Below are 13,577 nucleotides of genomic sequence, written 5' to 3' on the forward strand. Positions count from 1 at the left end.
AAACTTGGGCATGTTGAAGGCTAGTTTTGTTTTTCTCAGAAGTTTGAACAGGTTTTTCTAAGAAAAAGTGAGTTTTGGACCAAAAAGTCAACATAGGATATACCAGGCACTACCCTAGAAAGGACTACCCTTATGAGTCTTTTCCCCTAAAGTTTGTGTACTTGGGCAAAATACCAACTTTGGTTGATTGATTGGGCAAAATACATCTTGTTTTTGGGCAAACGGGCTTAACCCCTTTATTTTTACCACTTCAATTTTTACATGCGTTTACTCATGAACTAGTATGGGCCTACACATACTGCGTGTAGGGAGGTTTTTTTTTTTATTATTATTATTTTTTAAATATATATATAAAGGGTAAATTGATAAAAAAAAAATTCAGTTACGGAGAGCACGCTCTCTTCTCTTAGTAATAGTATAGATTTAATCAATCTTGTTCAACTACTACGATATTTTCGAATGAAATTTTTTAACTTACTGTCACTTATGCTATGATTTCATGGAGACACGTCATTATAAAAAGCGTGTGATGTATCACAATTTCGACTATATTTATTGTGTCTATACAATCTAGCTTGGAACTAACACACTAGCTAAAGTTATTTGACATAATAGTTCACTGACTCTCTTAAACACATAGTTCAATTGTATCCTAATTTTATTAAAATTACGGTGAGTCATCGAGCTTGGATCTCAGACCTCAAGACTGAGATCACCAACAACAAATGAATAGACGAGTACTATGTGTTTCTGTAACTTTCCACACCACACCCACTTTTACAAGCCCCAAAAATGCTTGGAAGGGGCTTGGGTCCACATCTAGGGTATGTTTTCCTAGCGGGTTAAAGTCGAGAGATGAATATAAGCCAGGTGGAAGAGAGAAGGAAAATGAGCACAAAGGATTTACAAGTCTAATGGGAGAAGAATGTTTTACTTCACCTAGGTCTATCTTTATGTTACTTGTTGAGCGGAGGAAATATCCGACAGTGTCCATATATTTTTGGTGTCTTGTGAGGACCATTGTAGGTTGGCTAGAATGGACCAGCTTTGAGGTACAATATAAAGAGTTTCAAGAGGCCCTTATTGGATCAGGGGTAAAGATCTCATTGTTTCTTTCGGTTTTTGTGAGATTTACAAGGATGATATTTGCCTTCGTCATGTTGTGCAAAGATGGAAACCTGAGACCCGCACATATGTTTGCACTTGGGGGGAATTTACTCCTACTCTAGAAGATGTTTACAACATCACGAGGATTTCGATTATTGGGGATGCTAATCCCTTCAACATAGAGTTGGACAAGGCACAACATAAGAAATTAGAGATTCTGGGATGAGGTGGCTATAACTCTAAGGAAGTATTCCATTTTTGCAATTGAGTAAGGCACTTTTGGGGCTCTACTGATGGAGGCAACTTTAGGAAGGGTGAAGGTTTTGATTCCGACTGCCGAGTGGAAGTTATGTTTGCTTACTGGTTGAGTAAGTTCATCTTTGCTGATTTTCTGTACGAAAAATTGCAACGCAGGTCATTCTCTTAGCCATTATGCTAGCAGCTAGTACTCGCTTCCCACTTGCTCCCTTCTTCCTTAGTCATTTATATAAGATGCTTGATCAGATCTCGAAGGATGATAAGAAAAAGGTGCGGGGCAATATGGCATTGATTATTAACATCCAGTTTATTCCTCCAAGTGTTTATTTGGAAGAGATTTAAAGACTTGACAGTTAAACATCTAACTCCAAAGTCTCTTCACCGACTCAAGGACGGAAAAAGAGACTTCAATTTAATAGGATTTCTACTGTGTTGTAGATGGTTAATATTAAAAGCAAAGAAAGGTGCATTTAAGCCTGATATCTTGGATGAAATTGAACAATTCAACTTCAGACCATACTTTAGCGCTCACGGCTTCCGAGTACCTCCTTTCTTTTATCCAGAAGGTTATTCATCACCATTCTTGGGGTTTATAGAATTATTCCTAGCCACTAGCACACAGTCTATACTGGCGTATGGTAATTTCTTCAACCATATGATGGAGAAATATTCCCTTCATAAAGTTAGAAGACAGTTTGGTATTGATCAGGATGTGCCGGCGCATCTATCTTTCGGTAGTGGACATCTCGGGGATTGCATTATGAAATTCACTAAAAAAAATGAGATTTCTTGTAGAGGTATACTTTTTGATAATCTTAAGGAAAAGGACAATGTTAGCACTTTTACATTAACATTCATGAAATTATGGGAGTCGCAGCAGTGAGAGTTTAGGAAGTTTATTAAGACTGGGAGTACTAGATTGCATCTAAAAGCTAACGTTTGAGATAACCAACCACATGCTTTATATCGTTTGAGTATACCTCATTATCAGTGAGATTGATATTAGACATGACACCCATGACAATGTTGTTGTGAAGCAGCATCTTATTCTTGCTGTTAGCTTTTAGATACAACCTAGTAGCCCAAATCTTAATAAACTTCCTAAACTCGCACCGCAACTCCCAGCATCTCATGAATGTTAACGTAGTAGTGCCAACACTGTCTTTTTTTCCAAGATTATCAGAAAGTATACCTCTGCAAGAAGTCTCATCTTTTTGAGTGAATTTCATAATGCAATCCTCGAGATGTCCTCTACCGAAAGACAGATGCACCGGCACATCCTGATCAATACCAAACTGTCTCCTAACTCTATGAGGGGAATATTTCTCTATCGTAGGGTTGAAGAAATTATCATTCGCCAATATAAGTTGTGCGCTAGTGGCTAGGAACAACTCTAAAAACCCAAAAATGGTGATGAATAACCTTCTGGATAAAAGAAAGGAGATACCTAGAAGCCGTGAGCGATAAAGTATGGTCTGAAGTTGAATTGTTCAATTTCATCCAAGATATCAGGCTTAAATACACCTTTCTTTGCTTTTAATCTGAACCATCTACAATACAGTAGAAATCCTATTAAATTGAAGTCTCTTTTGTCCTCCTTGAGTTGGTGAAGAGACTCAGGATTTAGAGGTTTAACTATCAAGCCTTTAAATCTCTTCCAAATAAACACTTGGAGGAATAAACTAGATGTTAATAATCAATGCCCCTCCCCAAAAAAAAATTCTTATCATCCTTCGAGATTTGATCAAGCATCCTGTATAAATGACTAAGGAAGAAGGGATCAAGTGGGAAGCGAGTACTAGCGACTAGAATAATGGCTAAGGGAAAGACCTGCGCTACACTTTTTCTTAAGGGAAATCAGCAAAGATGAACCTACTCAACCAATAAGCAAACATTGGTTTCACTCGGCAGCCGGAATCACCCTTCCTAAAGTTACTTTAATAAGTTGAGCCCCAAAAGTGCCTTACCCAATTGCAAAAATGAAATACTTCTTTAGAGTTATAAGCACCTTCTCCCAGAATCTAACCTTTTCTTTTGTGCCTTGTCCGATTCTGTATTTAAAGAGATGACATCCCAATAAGTGGGATCCTCATGATGTTGTAAACATCTTCCAATATAGGAGTAAATTCCTTCCAAGAGCAGACAAATGTGTGGGTCTCAGGACTCCATCTTCGCATAACATGACAAAGGCAAATGTCATCCTTGTAAATCTCATAAAAATCGGAAAGAAACAATGAAATCTTTACCCCTGCTCCAATAAGGTCATCTTGAAACTCCTTTTGCTGTACCTCAAAACTAATCCATTTTGGCTAACCTGCAGTGGTCCTAGCAACATACCGAAAACATATGGGCATTGCCGGACCTCGCTCAACAAGTAACCTAGAGAAAGACCTAGGAGACATAAAACGCTCTGAAAACTCGCGAGACACCTCATTTGAGTTACCTTTACAACTCTGTTATGGAAGTGAGTGTGAGACCATCCTCCAGCGAGAAGTGGTGGTCACGGAGTTCAATGGCCCTTGATTGTTATGATGAAAAAGGAGAGGAATCTCTATTAGAAATATGTGTCAGCAACATGCTACTGGATTACAAAGTCTATTAGGAAAATGTTGGTATTGGCTAGTTTTCTAGGCTGATGGATGCAACAATGAAGATAAGCATGCCTGTAAAAGCACAGAAGAGCTGGCGGTCAGACAAGAAGGATGCACACCAAACCCTCACAGTTGAAAACAAGTCTTCTTACAAGAGAGAGCAAGAAACTTATCCAGCCATTCCTTGCGGCAATGAGGACTTCCATGCTATACTAGACTCTATGTTTGCTGAAGGTGTCATCAAGTTACCACGTCCACAAAAGTCCCCATCAAAGGAAGAGAAAAGTGATCCCCAGTAGTGTCACCAAAAATGTGAGGGTTCTTTTGAATTAAGCAGTGACTAGGCCAAAATTAATCCAATAACTTGATATTAATGAGAGAATTTTGTGTGTAATTCAGATATTGAATGGAGCTTGATAGAATGAAGAGCGGTGTGGGAGCTAGAAACAAATTGCAGTGAGAGAATTGGAGGGCTTTAGGATTTTGGGGTTTCTAGAAAATTGGTTTGAAGAAGGGTTTGGGAAAATGGCTGAGAGTTGGACTTATTCCTAAAGACTTGAAGGGTTAATTTGCTTTAGGTGTTTTTGAATTTCTCTCGGTTTTGCTCGATGCCCATTCCAGTTCCAAGTCTCCCTTTTCGTAGGCTTAATTGGAGAATGTTGTGGTGACTCAGAACACTTGGTTTTATGGATAAAACATTTTTTCTTCAACTTATACAAGATTTCTGCCCTAAAATCCGGGAAAGAAGTGCTTACTTGAGAGATGAAGTTTTGGGAGAACGAAAGTCACTCCAGCTATCGACAATGGTTGCAATAGAGGTAGCCATGGTGACACAAAACTTGGAACGAGATGGATGAGGAATCTTGAGAATTGTGAGCTCATCGTTTAAGGAAGAAGAGAATATCCCTTAAGTGGTCACAAAGCTTCTTCCTCACCAACTAAGAGAAGGAATCAATATTTCTCTAGTATTTTAGTTTAATTTGTATATTCAACTGCTGCGGGGGAGAAAACGAGACTAGAACGAAGTGGAAGAAGTTTGGGCTTTCTTTCTTTTGGGTTTTGGGTTTTAAGGGAAAGGTTGACCCAAATCTAATAGGCACAATTTCGTTATTAATTTAAGTCATCGGGTTTGGGTCTCGGACCCAAGACCGAGATTACCAACGACTCTAAATTAATAGACTAGCATTATATGTTTCAATAACCTTCTGCACCACACCCACTTGCAAGCCCCAAAAATGCATGGATGTGGCTTGAGTCCACATATAGAGTATGTTTGCTTGACAGGTTAAAGTCGAGAGATAAGTATAAAATCTTATAAAATTATAGAATTTTATCTAAATCGTGTGTTCATACCAGTTTTGGTTATAATGACCATATTAATTTGTCGTATGATTAACGTACATATATATAAATTCAAAAATTACTCATGTAAAGGACTGTGATTTGTTAAAAAATATGGTGCCAATTTAGATTATTATTATGATCGTCACGTGTTATAAATTAGTGGAGTGAAAAAAGAAAAAAAAAATCTAATGAAAAGTCTCCTATAGGCCCACAATGCCAAAAATATTTGGGTGAAGGCCCACGTAGTATAGAAATAGAATCTCGAGAATAGCCCAGAAGTGGCAAATGGAACTATGTAGTCATTGCCGTGTCTCGTAAAATACGATTCTCTGCCTGAGAGCTGGGAGCCGAGCAGGAGCAGCAGGTTTCCTAGTACTTAAAACTTGGCCGGAATCCCATTTCTCCGACACAAAAGTAACCGGAGAGTTGCAAACCTTCCCTCGAAAGTTGAAAGCAACACGTAAGAAGTGCCTGAGCCGGAAAAGAAAAAAAAAGAAAAAGGGTGATGTCGGTGGAAGCTGAGGTTGAGACAGCGGCGGAGTTGGCCCTTGCCGATACTAATGTCAACTGGGACAGGTTGGTTTTCCGTGCCCATTTCACCATTTTGGTTTTCCGTACATTTTCTTTACATGCTTCAAATAAAGATGATTGCTTTAGGCCAGTTTGGGTTTTGTTGAGGAACTATTCCTTCGCTTGTTGGATTTTGAAGGAGTAAATTTTGCTTATGATTTCTTTAGGACAATGATTGGTGGAATCATGTTTGCATGTGGGTCTTGATTAACTATCAGACTTGAGGCAACAAGTTTATCATATTTCTATATTGTGTTTAAGAGCAAGATTCTGTCTTGAGCTAGAAATGCTCATTACAGCTGCTATGGCTGACCGGCTCTTATGATTTACATATTGGCTAAAGTAATTTTGTGGAAAAATAAGTAAATGATGCACTTCTTATGGAGATTCTTTTACCCTGCTTCGTTCTGTTTCTGGAGTGGTTTGTAATGTTGTGGAATAAGTGAATGAGGAATGACAATGAGGTTAGGAATCTCACAGGATTCTTGATGGTGATTTAAACAAAACCAAATGCTTCTCGAAATAAAAAAATAAAAAAATTGAAGAAACAGTCCACACAAGTACAAGTGCACGACTATTTTCTAAGTTCCATTGTTAAAACCTCAAAGAAGATATGGTGACTCTTTTCTGTTTCTTGATCTTGGTTCACATTGTATTTTCATAATGTATTTCTTGTAGGTGGTGGTTGATGTGGTTTAGAACTGATTCTGTTTTCACCTTAACATAGGTTGGACAAGACGAGGTTCCATATAATTGGGGCTATTCTCTTCACCGTGCAATCAGCCTTACTACACCCAACATCAGTTGTGAAAACCAGAATGCAAGTAGACTCTGGACTCTCTCACATGAGTGGAACATCAGTATTTAAACAGATATTAAAGACAGATGGAATCCCTGGAGTCTTCAGGGGTTTTGGCACTTCTGCAATTGGATCATTGCCTGGTAGGGTCTTGGCTTTGACATCGCTTGAAGTATCAAAGGATATGATGTTCAAGTACACTGAAGGACTAAAGATGCCTGAAGCTACACGTATTGGTATTGCAAATGGAGTGGCGGGCATGTTCTCAAATTTCATTTCTTGTGCATACTATGTACCCTTGGATGTGGTAGGTAAACCAGTTCCTTCTCATTCCTGTAGTTTTCTACTGTCGTTTATTGGCCAAGATAGGTAATTACTCTTTGTTTCCTCTAAAGAGAAGAGAGAGAGAGAGACACACACACACACACAAAAGAAAAAGATTAGCCAAGATAGGAAACAATGTCATTCACAAAATTGCTGATTCTTATGCCCAACTCTGATATCCTGTCCAGGCTGAAATTGATACCCTATGATTATTTTGGCTCTTCTTTATGCTGATACATCAGTTCTCAAACAAGGGTCGAATGTACCTTCCGAAATGTCCTCTTCACTATAACTCTACTTTATCTGTTTTCAGACTTGCCAGAGACTAATGGTTCAAGGACTTTCTGGGACTACATCCTGCAACCGACCATTTGAAATCATAAGTAAAGTTATAGAGGCTGAAGGTTTTCGTGGTCTGTACAGAGGCTTTTGGTTGACAGCTCTGAGCCAGTCGCCGGCATCTGCGCTTTGGTGGGGAGCCTATGGTTCTGCCCAACACATGATCTGGAGGTGTGTATAATTTCCTGGTGATCTATTTTAATTCTATTGCAGTTCCCTAACTTCAGCCTAATGTGGTGTCTAATAATCATACCTGCTTTTTATCATTATAGGAGTTTGGGCTATAGTGATAAAGACCAACAAAAGCCATCTCATATGGAGATGGTGACAGTTCAGGCTGCAGCTGGTATGATGGCTGGTGCTTTGTCCTCTGTCATCACTACTCCTATTGACACAATCAAGACACGACTTCAGGTAATGCAGTGTAAAAATGTAAATCGTTTTTTCTCAATCTCTACGGCCATTTTTCTATACATTTCCTTAGCCTTAATTGTTTAATATGTTACTGAAAAAGGTCATGGATAACTATGGTGCTGGAAGACCAACAGTATTGAAGACGGCAAAGACACTCCTTGAAGAAGATGGATGGTGGGGCTTTTACAGAGGATTTGGTCCGCGGTTCTTAAATATGTCACTCTATGGAACTACAATGATAGTCACTTATGAACTGATCAGTAAGTTAGCCTCTCCATTACTTTTCTTTATTTAAAGTTTGCAATTTCGAAGTCTGACTGGCAGATGAAATTAGGTGTTTTGATCTCTGTTATGAAACTTTATTAACATGTGCAACCTGAAGTTGGAATCTGCAGTAGGTTGTTGCCTAATGGTTGTGTAGAAAACTAACAGGAAATGATATTGTCAGTTTAAATATAAGACAGCAAAGTTAGTGGCGAGTAATAATATTTCTGATATGCGCAAAGAAGGTTTTTTTTAAATGAAATTAACCTTGTTATTACTTTTACTTGAATGCCTGCTTTTTAGTACTGGTATGTGGCCAACTAATGACATTGTTTTGTATTGTGCTTGCACTGGCAAATTATCAGAAAGATTATCTATAAGACAAGAATGACTTCTCGAGCTGGAAGAGGTTCAAGTTTGCTGTACTGCCTGTTGCTTCTTGGACCGGGAGGAAGGTGATTCCGAGTGGTATTCCAACTTTTTTAGGAGCAGACACTAGTCAGTCAGCGACTCAAACATTGACCTTTTGACATTAGGAGCCTTTATTTAACGGTTTCTTTTTCAGTCTGTTCCTTCTCTGATAGGCTTGGTTTTGTTGTTCACTATAGTTTTGTAATTGTGTGCGTCCATTGAATTGTTAGGAGTATCAAGTTCTAACGTGTCAGGGAAGTTGATAGGGTTCTTTAGTGTCAGGGAATGAATAGAAACCTCGTCCCAAGCCATATATTCGACTTTTCATCAAATGCAGCTCTTGAGCTTTCACAGAATTATACTTCCATGGCAGTCAGCTTTCAAAGAACTGTAATATACATCTATGAGATGGAGTATGAAATTGTACATCCATGAGTCAGTTAAATTGTGATAAAAAATCATCAATCAACGAATTTAATCTTAAGGGTAGAATATGATGATAAAATATATCATCAATAGTCAATACACTCTGCTGAGTTCGATCAACAATTCAACATGCACAAAAAGAAAAATAATCTTATGTTAACAAAACAAATACATCTAGATTGCATCTAATAGACGACATCAATTTTGAACTTGAAATTAATTTTGTCAAAACTATATTTCACTTTTCTCATTTTTGGCCAACAACCTGATAATGCTGATACAACGTTTCAAATTTAAACCAAACCGTTAACACCCGCCTTTCCCGTAGCCTATAAATGGCGCGAGGGACGAAGAGAGCTGCCTCTCTGGAATCCGAATCTGAATCTGCATCTGCATCTGCTTTTAGATTAAGAAAGTAGTGACCGTACGGCCCCATAAGACCCACACATGCACACGTCTCTTTCTACCGTAAGTTTCTCAATTCTTTTCCTTCCGCATTTTAGATCTAAATACAGAGATTTTTGACATTCAAGGTTGTTGGTAAATTTCTGCATTGACGAATTGGGTCACTCCTACGTATCAATTTCACGGTAATTTCTCATTTTTCATAGCAATGCCGAGTCTTTGATGCTTGTTTGCTAATGAGATTATTTCGCCTTGATTATTGTAATCGTCCATGCAATGAAAATGAGGGTACGTTTTGTCATTTGTAGTGATCGATGAACATTTGTTAGGATAATCTCCATTATCGATCATGATCAATCTCATAGTGCCCGGATTGTTTATCTCTTAAATTTCTGAATAATTGGGATCTCGGAACTAGAGAAAGAAAGCCTTGAGATTTGAATTTTGAAATTCAAGTTTTGTAACAATCTTTGTGCTTATTTGATGTATGATTGGAAGTTATGAGGGGGTACTAAAAGTGTTTTGGTTGACTTGTCATGTAATACAATTTTAATTAGGAGCAAAAGTTTGAAAACTTGACTTGCTGCATTGCATCATGGCCTAATTAAAGAATCAATTCAGAAGGTCCATATATACCTGCTGCTGCATATAAAATTATATGTTAATTGTTCATTTTCTTAACACTAACAAAAAAAGTTGTTTGTTCGCTACTGAGATTTGTCTTCCATGGATGCAATATTTGTCTGTCACTACTCATTAGTGGTCTACGAAATGTCAATGAACATTCGTTGGAAAACAATGGGTTTTTGACTTAAATTTGGTGTATCTGGATTATTTCAGATACAAGATGGGGTTGTCTTTCGCCAAACTTTTCAGCAAACTTTTTGCTAAGAAAGATATGCGTATTCTTATGGTGGGTCTTGATGCTGCTGGTAAAACCACCATTTTGTATAAGCTCAAGTTAGGCGAAATCGTTACCACCATTCCTACCATTGGTATATTTCTTGCACAAAATTTGTATCCCGAATTGATCAAATTCCTATTTTCTCAATTTTCTTCTGATTGAGGTATCTAAGTCTTTTATGGACATGAATGTGTTTATAATACGCCTGTCTATGGATATGAATATTGTTTATTGTTTTTGGGCAGGATTTAATGTGGAAACTGTGGAATACAAAAACATCAGCTTCACAGTGTGGGATGTTGGGGGCCAAGACAAGGTGAGCTACATTTTGTTTTAGGATTGTGCCTCTTGGTCATTTGTCTTTGTTAATTGGGTATTTTGCTGGGACGGACAAAATCCACTTCCTGATTGTGGTTGTATATACATGTTTGTTTAGTTTGGTCTCAACAAAATCTACTTCTTGGTTGTGTTTTATGTACATTTTTGTTTAGTTTGGACCTGTAAACTTTGGAAGTAAATGGATATAATTAGTTAAGTACACTACGTCCTTTTGCTATTTACTTTGTGAGAGTTCCTGTTTAATTATTAATCGGTGGTTTGGGGGTTCAGATTCGACCACTATGGAGACACTACTTCCAAAACACACAAGGGCTTGTCTTTGTGATTGACAGCAATGATCGAGATCGTGTTATTGAGGCTAAAGATGAGCTGCACAGGATGTTGAATGAGGTATTTGGGAAGGCTTATGTTTTTCCGGTACCTAGTTTAGTGGTCAAGTTCTTAAATCGTAATGTTCTTTCTCGAGCAGGACGAGTTGAGGGATGCTGTGCTTCTTGTGTTTGCAAACAAGCAAGATCTTCCAAATGCAATGAATGCTGCTGAGATCACCGATAAGCTTGGCCTTCATTCTCTTCGACAACGCCATTGGTATAGCTAATAACTAGAAAACCCCCATCGAGAGAATCTCCATCTACTGTCAATATGCAAAGTTGCAAACAGAAGCACCTCAATCCTCCTTTTTACCAATGTGCTTATATATAAATCTATTTATACTCTGCAGGTATATCCAGAGTACATGTGCCACTTCCGGTGAAGGATTGTACGAGGGATTGGACTGGCTTTCAAACAACATTGCTAACAAGGCATGTTGAATTTTTCATCTACAGTTTTGTCTACAACTGCATAAGTCATTGTTCCAGTTTTATATCTGTTATTCACTGTTTTCCTGTTTCCTTGTTTCAGGCATAGAGGATTCTGCAGGTTACTAGCTATCTCCATCTGTGAGTACGTGTATGTGCAAACCCAGCCCATCATATATCGCAAATAGGCCGGAAAGCAATCTGTCTTGGCTTATATTATCCTGCAACCCTGTCAGTTGGGTTCAACTTGGTCTATTTCAGTTCATTGTCTAGACTTGATTTGCTAAGCCAAATATTATTCGTAAAGTCGTAACTGATGATCTACTTCTCGCTTAAATGGGGATGTACTCAGCCATTACTTTGTCACAGAAATTTCGAGCAAGAGTGTGCCAAAGTGGGAGGTGGGACTCATGGATGACTAGTTGTTGTATAATTCCAATTTTTGTGTAATAAATAAATAAATAAATAAACAACAAAAAATACCAAAATTGTATTATCTAGACACCAAAAAGAACCGAGTAATTGACGGACAATTCTTATGTTCACGCCTTGAGTGAACGAGCATATTGACCTCTATTGTCGATTAACATACTTTTACTTAATAAATTTAACATCCAATGGTCCATATCTTAAATTAGTTTTTAAATATCATTTTTGTAAAAACATCAATCGAATATCAGAAATCGTTTCATTATCTAATTAAATCAAACAAAGAATGGTTCTAACAACACTTACTACTATTATGATGAACTGTCTTTGTATTTCATAGAAATGAATAGTTAAAAGGTCTTCAATTTGATTGATTTTTTACATATAGCTAATCTTTGTATGATATTGTGTAATATGAATGGTTGGATTAGAAAATTATAAACTTAAAGTGTATCAATCGCAATAGAGAGTGAATATGATCATTCACCCCAGGGGTGAACCTAACAATTGTTCGTAATTGACCTATATCAAGATTAGAATCTCATAATCGAATTCGGTTCCTGTTCCAACTCATTGGATATAACTTATATATGAATTCATATATTGCGGAAGCAAATTCCACATCAGTATGCAAAGGAATGATGCTTCCCCATTTGTTGCCAAATATTTTAAAAATACGTTGGAGCAAAAGGTAATATAAGCACAGTCTCCTAATTAATCACGAACTAGAGACTTATATATGCCTTTAGACCGAATAGTTGTGTTCTTTTTTCATATAAGATGATGAGTCCACGTACTGTTCTTAGGTATATATGCTAGCTATAGCAGAATATTGCTATGCACTTTGTCTTCTGCGTAGTTGCATTTATCAACACACAGGGAGTGTGGTACTTGCCCTTTGCTCTTACAGACACCCCAGCATCGCTTCCAGGCATCTGCACATTGATCGAGACAGTCGAAATCTTGCCCGGAGACTAATTGTGCTGCAGGCCAAGCCAGCACCAACAGTGCAGTCGCCACAAGAACGATCATGCATAATTTGTTATAACCTAATTAAAACTAAGTATATTTTGTGGAGGATGGTTGTATTAACAGTATGATGCACATTCAGGGCGCATGCATATATATACGATCAGTTTGACATAATATATGCGTGTGATCCTTTTGAACTTGTACTACTGTTACTGTGGGTGGCTAGGTGGTGCACTGCGGTATTGGTGTTGTGTGCTGTGTTATAGAGCGATGACCTAGAATTCAAATTCTAGCCTTTGAATAGAGCGATGACCTATAATTCAAATCCTAGCCTTTGAGTTCGAAGTGATCTGGAAATTCCAATTGATGACCAACGAAACAATTGCAAGAGATTGTTTTTTCTTTTCTTTTCTTTTATCAAGAGGTTTTTTTTTTTTTTTTTTGAGTTAAAGAAATATATTCATCACAAACCATAATAGGCCGTTACATACTCTTCCGCTGTCATTTAAGGACATAGACAGACAAGAAGTTAGTGGTAGTACCCACAAGTGGTACGTACATATAGTCCTACTCATTATACATTCAAATATGTAGAGCTAGCGGATATCCTACTTCGGTATTACTCCAGAGACACTAGAGAGACAATGGGTGCACATCAGTGCTTAGGTTCCTAAATACAAGAAATTTATTGTAAAAGACAAGCTAAAACATAGTAAAGGCCTAGGGCAAAAACCCTAGCCCAAAAAAGTCAGCCCAAGAGCATCCAAAGAGTGGTCCACCACCAGAGCCCATCAAGCCCGCCTGGTCTTAGCCCATCCACCCCAGACGACATGTTGTACACACAAGCCTAGCGACTCTGCCTGACCCGCTCTACTCCTCCC

At 37.9% G+C, this 13,577-nt stretch overlaps 2 protein-coding genes across 6 annotated transcripts; both read left to right on the plus strand.

Annotated features, from left to right (window-relative positions):
* The first annotated feature begins 5,597 nt into the window (after window positions 1–5,597).
* LOC112200790 (solute carrier family 25 member 44) lies at window positions 5,598–8,895 on the plus strand. 2 transcript variants are annotated; one of them, XM_040518039.1, is made up of 6 exons: window positions 5,598–5,876; window positions 6,549–6,976; window positions 7,307–7,503; window positions 7,605–7,746; window positions 7,847–8,006; window positions 8,376–8,895. In XM_040518039.1, the coding sequence occupies exons 2-6, from the start codon at window positions 6,689–6,691 to the stop codon at window positions 8,399–8,401; spliced, it is 813 nt and encodes a 270-aa protein (XP_040373973.1). In that variant the 5' UTR covers window positions 5,598–5,876; window positions 6,549–6,688; the 3' UTR covers window positions 8,402–8,895. The 2 variants fall into 2 exon arrangements, with proteins under 2 accessions (XP_040373973.1, XP_024197571.1); XM_024341803.2 differs by having other exon boundaries at window positions 6,598–6,976; window positions 8,376–8,894.
* Window positions 8,896–9,009: 114 nt separating this feature from the next.
* On the plus strand, window positions 9,010–11,833 carry LOC112199515 (ADP-ribosylation factor 2-B). Of its 4 annotated transcripts, none has more exons than XM_040518040.1 (7): window positions 9,010–9,315; window positions 10,093–10,247; window positions 10,402–10,472; window positions 10,766–10,885; window positions 10,965–11,083; window positions 11,217–11,298; window positions 11,399–11,831. In XM_040518040.1, exons 2-7 carry the CDS (start codon window positions 10,100–10,102, stop codon window positions 11,402–11,404), a joined length of 546 nt encoding a protein of 181 aa, XP_040373974.1. In that variant the 5' UTR covers window positions 9,010–9,315; window positions 10,093–10,099; the 3' UTR covers window positions 11,405–11,831. The 4 variants fall into 4 exon arrangements, with proteins under 4 accessions (XP_040373974.1, XP_024196290.2, XP_040373975.1 ...); XM_024340522.2 differs by having other exon boundaries at window positions 9,226–9,315; window positions 10,100–10,247; window positions 11,399–11,833; XM_040518041.1 differs by having other exon boundaries at window positions 9,303–9,437; window positions 11,399–11,832.
* The last annotated feature ends 1,744 nt before the right edge of the window (window positions 11,834–13,577 follow it).

The sequence above is a fragment of the Rosa chinensis genome, chromosome 4, assembly GCF_002994745.2.
Source record: "Rosa chinensis cultivar Old Blush chromosome 4, RchiOBHm-V2, whole genome shotgun sequence".
Lineage (NCBI taxonomy): Eukaryota > Viridiplantae > Streptophyta > Magnoliopsida > Rosales > Rosaceae > Rosa > Rosa chinensis.